Source organism: Mandrillus leucophaeus, unplaced genomic scaffold (genome assembly GCF_000951045.1).
Source record: "Mandrillus leucophaeus isolate KB7577 unplaced genomic scaffold, Mleu.le_1.0 Scaffold105, whole genome shotgun sequence".
Lineage (NCBI taxonomy): Eukaryota > Metazoa > Chordata > Mammalia > Primates > Cercopithecidae > Mandrillus > Mandrillus leucophaeus.
In genome coordinates, this window is record NW_012098654.1 from 349,744 (window position 1) to 358,701 (window position 8,958).

At 51.1% G+C, this 8,958-nt stretch overlaps 1 protein-coding gene across 1 annotated transcript in view; it reads right to left on the reverse strand.

Annotated features, from left to right (window-relative positions):
- Positions 1-8,958, reverse strand: part of NPHP4 (nephronophthisis 4) — a 127,788-nt gene that overhangs the window by 109,667 nt on the left and 9,163 nt on the right. The window contains exon 3 of the mRNA XM_011981559.1: positions 76-248. Coding sequence (XP_011836949.1) covers positions 76-248 — 173 coding nt within the window. The remainder of the gene's footprint in view (positions 1-75; positions 249-8,958) is intronic.

Genomic DNA, 8,958 nt, shown 5'->3' on the forward strand with positions numbered 1-8,958 from the left:
AAAAAAAAAAAAAAAAAAAAAACCCCGACAGACACTGGCAAACCCCACGGTTGTAGAAACAAACAAGGCAGGTACCTTTTGTCCTGGGAAGCAGAGGTAGGGGAGTTCGGTTGGTTGCTGAAGATCCGAAGAATTCCAAATCCACAGGACGATGTCTGGAGGGTCCCATCCCGTTTCTTGCCCTCAGCGACCACTTCCACCACAGCCACGATATGAGGGTGGTTTAAGGATGTGTGAAAATACAAGGGCTGCAGAACAGAAGCCAGAGGACGGTCTGAGTGATCAGGACACACACAAAGAGGACATGGGTGCTGTCCCCACCCCCAAGACCGCCTTCCTACCCGTACCGCAGCATCTGGAACCCTCTACCATGCCCTCATGTGGTGCACCGTATCTCTGCAGGATGCCAGGGACGCGGGCACACTGAGGTAACTCCCTCAGACTCAAACACTGCTGTCGGAGCTCTTTATTCCAGAGCACCCAACATCCAGGACATCAGGCATCTGCTGCTTCCGCTCCGGGAACTTTCCATCCCCTAGGAATTCCACCACAAGAAACACCAACAGACCCCAGGCCCACTAGAGCAGAAAGGGGCTAGAGCAGCTATGTACCCAACCCTGCAGCGGAACCCCAGGTAGGACCACGGTGAGATCAGCCCAAGACATAACACATCCACCACTACAAACACACATGCGTGCTGATCAACTCCCGCTCCCAGCATCGCCTGACACTCAACACAGACAACACACCCTCCCAGTGCTGCTTCGTGCATAACCATTTTGAGTTCCATCTGAACTAACTGTATTTAAACTATTAACAAGAAGAATCCTTGTATTTCTTTAGGTGCTAAGTAATTATCCCCAGTTCAGAGCCCAAAAGACTCAAGCCTTTTTATGCCGAAAATCACCTTGAGATCATTTTATTAAAAGATTCCTCAAGATCTAAGCCAAGTAGATGATATTCAAATTGATCTTAAGAGGTTTTCCACTCACACCTTTCCATTTCCAACATGCAAACGGCCAGTCTCTGCTTCCGCCTTCCTGCCAGGCCCAGGGAGAGGCGGCCTGGGAGGACAGCACAGGAGACTCACCCCTCTCCGCATCTCATATGGGCGCTCCCACTTGGGAATGAAAGCACCTTCACTCTGCTGCTGCTTTTCTATTGCATTAAATTCAATGCAGTTGTTTTTATTTAAAATTAAGGGGCCTGGGGTGGTGGCTCGCACCTGTAATCCCAGCCCTTTTGGGAGGTCGAAGCAGGAGGATCACTTGAGCTCGGGAGTTCAAGATCACCTGGGCAACATAGCAAAACCCCATCCCCACCAAAAATACAAAAATTAGCCAGGCATGGTGGCAAACACCTGTGGTCCCAGCTACTTAGGAGGCTGAGACAGGAGAATCACTTGAGCCCGGGAAGCAGAGGTTGCAGTAAGCCGAGATCATGCCACTGCACTCCAGCCTGGGTAACAGAGTGAAAAAAAAAAAAAAAAAAAAAAAAAAAAGGAATGCCATAAGCACAGTAGACAGAGATGGAGCCACCGATTGAGTTTGCTAATCAACAGGGAATGTTCATCCCCAGGCATCAGGAGTGGTGCTGAGCCCATACCCCAACACCCCAGCTGGGGGGCAAAGCACAGGTCACTAGCTGAGCACAGAGGCCGCCCCCCCAAGGCAGAAAGAGGTAAGGAGAGCCGAGGCTGGTCTTCTGCTCTATGACTTAAACTTGGAATAATCCTGCTATTAACGAGTCATTACCATGGTGTCACCGAGAAAACGTTTACTGTAATCACAGACTGTCAGCCCAGGATAACAGAGAGACGCATTAAAACATCAGCCATGAGATATAAATCGTTATTCTATTATCTTTTATTGCAATATGATGAAATAATGACCACTTACAGCTGACAGGTGGTTGGACTAAGAGAGAATTATGTTTGTTTCCAAGACTCAAGAACTGCTTTTAAAAAGCCCCACTGCAAAGTCGAGTTGGTCATTATCTCACCTTTTCTATTTATACCTGTGCATATCAGTCTTACGAACACTACCCACTTTCTCTATTGGCAATAAAACAAACATTTTCAACTGTGATACAGAGCAACAACAATCTGCCAGCTTAGAGGTCACCTTGAAATTACTCTACCTGAACCAGGTGGAACCCGCGGCTACGGGCATGTCCCAAGTACAAGTTTATGGCTATGCCTCTCCCTTCTGTTTACCACTAAAAATAATCACTCTGAGGCCAAAAACAACAGCAGCAGCAACAGAGCCCCAGAGCTGCTTGTCTCAGCTGATCCAACCTTAAAATCTGAAGAATCCATCTTTAATCAGAAGAGTCGGCCACTCCAAGTGCACCGTGTCTGAAAAGTTCAGATGGTTGTACCAGTACAATTACCAATTGATAAGGACATATGCTCTTTTCAAAAATCATTTACTGACCCTCCAGTGTGGGAACAGCCCCAAGCTAAAGAATTTATAAGGAACCTGGAAAACATAAGTCAGCTTTCAAGAAGCTCGAGCCTCGAAGGCTTTGTAAAGGACAGATGAGGCAGGCACAAAACTACGAGCAACTGAGACGCATGGCTGCACCCCTCAGGTCATCCCGGCAAAGTCACATTCGACCACGTCACGAGTGCCTGACCACCCCAATTCTCGCCTTACTCAGCCAGCAGCACCCGGCTGAGGAATACCTGTACACAAGCCCTTCAGTCTAGGGAAACTTAAGGAACGCCACTGCCATACATTCGGAAAGGAACATTCTCTGCATCAACTGAAATTGCACGATTAAAAGGTTAAGTCAAGCCCATCAAATCGCCTGCAGGGGAAGGCCACTTGAGACAGAGGAGGCAGGCTCTCTGTCACCCCTGCATCGCAGCTCACTCATCTGCACTGGTCAAGTTTCCTCCTTGACAGCATAAACAGATTAATAAATCATTTAAATGCTCCTGTCTTGGTGCCTTCATCTTCAAAACCACGGACACCATTTTGCCTCGGGGCCAAGTTTCCATTTTTCACCCACGGTGATGGAAGTGGAATTGGGACTCTGCTGATGTGCCTGGATGAAGAGGCTGCAGCCAGGCACCCCCCACAGCACTGCCACACGACCCAGCACCTGCATGACATGGGCTCCTCAGACGACGCTGGGAAGCAAGGCCAGAGAGGAGCTGAGCAGGAACAGAATGAGTCCCTTCCAAAAAACTGTTTTAATAAGCCTTTAACAGGGTATCTTCAGCCAGGCAAATAATGCAGAGACTTCATGTAGTTCCTACCCTCCGGCTCAGACTCACACTGCAGGTTCGGACGGCTTCCCAGACACTACCCCTCAAAGACAGCAGGGATCAGGGGAGCCCGTCGATTTCCACAGCAAAGCATCATGACAGGGACAGGGACAGCCCCCTGCCCCACGAATTATCCAGCCCACAATGTCAGCAGTGCCAAGGTCGAGAAACTCTCATTTGGAGTAAAAATGTAAACTTTAATCCTGGCTGAAAGGATAATACACCATCTTATCCATCTCTGCACGTCCAGCTCCTAAACACAGCCTGGCACGCAGAAGACCCTTAACCAACGTTTGTTGAATAAAAACTACTGCCCAGTGGGTCCCTGCTTATGGAAAAGCACATGACTTAATACTCCAGCAGCACTTAGGGGATGCAAACTCCTATCTCTCAAGAGCAAATAAATGAAGTCAGGAGGAGTTTCTTTTCTTGCAAATTAATTTCTTTTTTTTTTTTCCATAGGTTTTTGGGGAACAGGTATTTGGTTACATGAGGAAGTTCTTTAGTGGTGATCTGTGAAATTATGGTGAACCCATCACCCGAGCAGTAAACGCTGAACCCAATTTGTAGGGTATTTTTTGTTCGTTTGTTTGTTTGTTTTTGAGACAGAGTCTTGCCCTATCACCCAGGCTGGAGTGCAGTGTCGTGAATCTCAGCTCACTGCAAGCTCCACCCCCCAAGCTCAGGCGATTCTCTAGCCTCAGCCTCCCAAGTAGCTGGGCTTACGGGTGTGTGCCACCACGCCCAGCTATTTTTTATATTTTTAGTAGAGACAGGGTTTCACCCTGTTGGCCAGGCTGGTCTCAAATTCCTGACCTCAGGTGATCCACCCGTCTCGGCCTCCCAAAGTGCTGGGATTACAGGCATGAGCCACTGCACCTGGCCTCAATTTGTAGTCTTTTATCCCTCACCCTCTAGGATCAAGGAGTTTAAATCACTTGCCTGAAGTCCCACAGGGATCAGTGATGAAGCAAGATGCTAACCCACCCTACCTCAACTCAACGCCCACGGCGAAAGCCAGTTCTCCCTCTGATCCAAAGAGCAACTCCTTGGCTTACTTAGAAAAGTAAGTGAGCAGCATGATTACAACCCAAAGCAAGACATATCCAACCCCAGCTCTACCAAAATAAAAAAAATTGAGCTGGGTGCAGTAGTGCATGCCTGTAGTCCCAGCTACTTGGGAGGCTGAGGAGGGAGGATCACTTGAGCCCAGGAGTCCAAGGCTGCAATGAACTAGGACTGTACCATTGCACTCCAGCCTGGGCAACACAGTGAGACCCCATCTCTTAAAAAAGGAAAAGAAAGTGCTACGAACAGACAACAACAAAACTGACAAACTTACAGCTTTCCATTATCCCCAAATGACTGGCAGTTCAATCACTGCATAATTAAACCCTAGAAACATCACAGAGACCAATCATTTCTCCTTCTAAAAACCATTTTCTTTCATCTTCATTTCAGGTTCCAGGACCACAGCAGTGGTTTCCATTGTGCCAGAGAGGAAATCAGCTCTCCCCAGCTGCAGACAGACAGGCACACAGGGCCTGAGTTGGCCTCCCAGAGCCATGGAGCCTCCCTCTGTGGAAGCTGCTCGCTGGGACACGAAGCTGGCTTCTTGCTTTTGTTGTGATGATGTTCAGGACGTGCCTGCCCTCTGCTGAGCAACAGCAAGAGCACAGGAGCAGCAGCCGGGCTCTGCAGCCAGTGCTTCCTGTAAGCTCCAGAGCCAGGCCAAAGAATCCAGGCACTGGAAGGGCTCGCAGGAGTTCCACGTGGATTACTCTGATATTCCTTGACGGCATCCGCTTTTCGACGGGAAATTATAGAGCACTCATTGCTCTGACGAGTAAGAGCCACTCAAGAGGGGCTTTCTCATGGCTGTGATGATGGGAAGGGGCACAACCCAATTACCTGCGTCCCTCTGCCAGGGCAGGTGCTTTGGTGACACTGGGGCTGGTGGGCTCTGGGAGGAAAGATTCCCCTGATGGGGGTTTAGGCTGTTGCTGGAGAACCACCAGGATTCCTGCCCAGTAACTCCCCTCGAATAAATAGAGGAGGAAAAGAAGCCCGTCACCCAATGCCGGCCACAGTCATTAAGGAAAGAATCCAAGGGAAAAGTACGTCCACCTCAAAAAGAAAACTGAGAAACTGCACAGGACCGGGGCCTCCAGGATTATTTTTTAAAAGACACTTTTTTAGAAGTTGAATGAATGATTCGCTGGCTCAGAGGAAGTGAAAGGCAATTCCTCTCCACCAGGAAAGGTCTCAGAGAACACGGAATTCTGAGCTCAGAGCTGAGAAGTGTCTTGGGACTGCTCTCCTGCATACGGGCCTAATGTAAATAATTCATCATTTGCAAAAAAACAAAACAAAACAAAACAAAACAAAAAATCCCAGCTCTGGATCAAGACAAGCCTTCTGTGTTCCAAGTCTTTTTCAGGACATCGTTGTTTGCAAAGTCGTGCCACAGCCCCTTCTCTCGGGGTCATGTGTGACACGGGCACTCCACAAAACCCGAGCGTGCAGGGTCCATGCGTTACCATGTGGGGGCTGGACAGCCATGGGCGCTCCAAATGCAGTCCCCTGCTACTGGCAGCTCACCAACCCCAAAGCAGATCCCCCCAACCCACTGCCGATAGGCAAAGACCAGAAAAACCCAGGCAATTAGTAAAACCAGAGAAAGATTTTCGCCAAGTCTCAGAATCACCCCTGAAAAGGGCAAAGGGTGTTTTATGAACCTCTATTTCCACGGGGGCATAGACAGAGCAATCAGCAGACAGTGTGCAAACATGCTGCCACACCCTCATGCCCATGAATGCCCACTCCTGGGAGCACTCTGCGCTTCATCCACACTTGTGAGCAGATACTGTGTACATGGATGCGCACACACATTTGCACACACAATTAAGTTAACTAGTTAACTAAGCTGGAACAAAATCTTTACTCTGTATGAGAATGCCAAGGAGATGGAGGAAACTGCCTGGCACAGAACACGCTGCTCGACAGCTTGGCAGGAGGGATTCATTCCTGGCACATCACTGGCCTCTGCTGCCCGCACAGGGCATAGCAGCTGCAGACAGCAGGCTCCGCAGACAGGGCAAGGGCTTCAGCGTCACCCTCACAGCTCAAAGTGCCCTGGCCACCCCACACTGTCCTTGCTGCATTCCCTTCTTCAGCAACTCCAAGTCCAAGGGTGCAGATTTTTCCAGAGGCTTTAAGGGCTATGTTCCATTAGTCCCCCGGGCCCATCCCCAGCCTCAACAAGAGACGCACCCAGATGACAGGCCAAGGCTGAGCCGCGTGGCTCCCACAGTCGGCTGCCCTTGGAGCCACCAGCACAGGTATTCCAGACTCCGAAAAGCCATCAGCTCCTAGTCTCCCTAACACATCTGAATCGTGAACTGCACAGGCGGCAGGACACGCAGCTGCCAGGATGTGCTGAAATGCAAGTGCTGCCCAACTTCAGCTGCAACGGAAGCCCTCAGGGTGCACGAATGTAATCCCGAGAAAGGCAGAGAGACGCATCCCTTCCGAAGACTGCCCTACCACGCGACTGGAATTCTACAGGGATCAGCATTCTGCAGCCCAGAGAGACAGTAGGGAGATGGAAGCCCCCGCTTCTGGCCTGTGCAGTGAGGATCCTTAGGAAGGTCCGAAGCCTCTCTAAATGCAGAACTGAAGTCAGAGAGGGTGAGGGAGGAGGAGGGAACTGGCCCCGGCACCTCGGTGACTGCAAGGCATCCCTGGTTTCAGAGCATACTCCATCCCTCAGCATTCTACAGAACATTTCAGAACAAAAGGCAGGGCTCCTCAGAAGCAGGCGGTCACGGAGGCCACAGCAGGTGGTGCCATCAGATGCACAGGATCGTCGCTCCTGCCCCCACTCGCCACCTGGGAATAAGCTGGTAGAGTTATTCCATCTCCACGCACCTCAGTGTCCTCCTCTTTAAAATGGTTACACAGGATCCTGACCTGCACAGGAGGATGACAGGCATGAAATGACGGCATGCTTCTGAGCCGATGCCCGGCCACAGGAAGAGCCTCCCGGTAAAGGATGGCTACCTTCACCACCCGCCACACGGCTGTCACAGCACCAGGTTTCGTGGGGCTCACTGTGCGCACCTGAGGAAGCCAAAGCTAAACACCCCTATCCCCAGCAATTGGCCCAGCATCGTCACCACCAGGAACTCACGGCGAGGGGACCCCCTGCCTGTACAGAAACAGCACTCTAAGGGCTCACCCGCAGTCACACACGTGATTTACAACATGAAACCTTTTCTGACACGGCTGGCCAGACAGCCCTCTAAGAGGTATTTGCATAAGCTGTTTCACAACCTTCATGTCAGACATCTTTAGCTGTCATGACATACACTCTAGCCAGGCTTTTTATTGAAGCTTCCTGACCTCTGAGGTCATTCTCTCCCTCTACTACCCATGGGAGGAAAGGCAAGAGTCAGGACCCATCCATGTCAAGACACACACAATCCAAGCGCTGGGTGATGGTGGGGTATGGAGGCCTCCCTCGTCACCCACCTAAAGCATACCCCACGCTTGTGGCCCGAGGCAGAGGTGCTGACTGGCCAGAGCAGGGCCCCACAGAAAAGGCACACCTGGGCAGTGGTTATCTAGAGTAACATCTCAAAGGACAGCCACTGTCACCCCCACTGCTACTCCTCATATAAACTGTCACAACACCAGGCCTCTTGGGCCTCCTTCTATACCTGAGAAAGATCAAACCAAGACAGATAAGACCCTCTCATCACCTCTGTCGCCTCCACACTGTCCCTGCTGCACACTCAATGTGCTCGGACACTGTCTCTCTCAAACTCCCCCCACTCGAGTTCAGCTGTAAAGCAGCAGCCAGGCATGGGAAAGGCCTCCATGACCTCCATGACATCGCCGGCTCTTAAGAGTAAAACGCCAGCGTCCCTAAGAAGACCCTGTAGGACCCAGTCAGAAGGCACAACAGGGCCACTCTGCCAACCCCACCCACTGGCACACCTGGGCTCTCCTCTTGTCCTAACACCCCCGGCTCTCCCCGCTCTGCTTGAAGCAGCCTCATCCCTGCTTGTCACGGAGCCAGCTTCTTTCTCATCCTGTAGGTCCCAGCTGAAACGGCAGCTTAGCAGAGAGGCCTCCCTCATCATCCACCTAAAGCAGGTCTCTGCGCTCTCCTATTGGTCTCCTCCTAAGAACTTAACTTGCAATTACTCTGTTACCTGCTCGGTGCGTCTCCCCAACAGTCTGCAGTTCTGTTAGGTGAGCGCCATCATCACCCTGAGCCTAGCAAGACGCCCTGCAGAGAGCAGGTGCTGAATGCAATGCACGCTGTGCAGTGAACCGCAGTGACAGGGCGCGCCGGCCTGTAGGGTGGCCAGCCACAAGACCACCCGAGGGAAAACACACTACTCAACCAGTGCCCACCCACCTGCCGGTCCTCAAGACAGAAGGCACAGGTGTGAGTCCAGGCTCTGATACCTGCTACCTACCTGGGCAAGTCACTTTACTAAATCTTAATTTCTCTACACAGGAGGGAGGGAAGAAAGGACGGAAGGGGAGGGGATACGGGAAAGGGACAGGGAGGGGAAGGAGAGCAAGGGAGAAGGGAAGTGGGCGGGGTGGGTGAAAGGGAAAGGGGATGGGTGAAAGGGGAGGGAAAGGGAGGGAAGAGGGGAAGGGAGGGA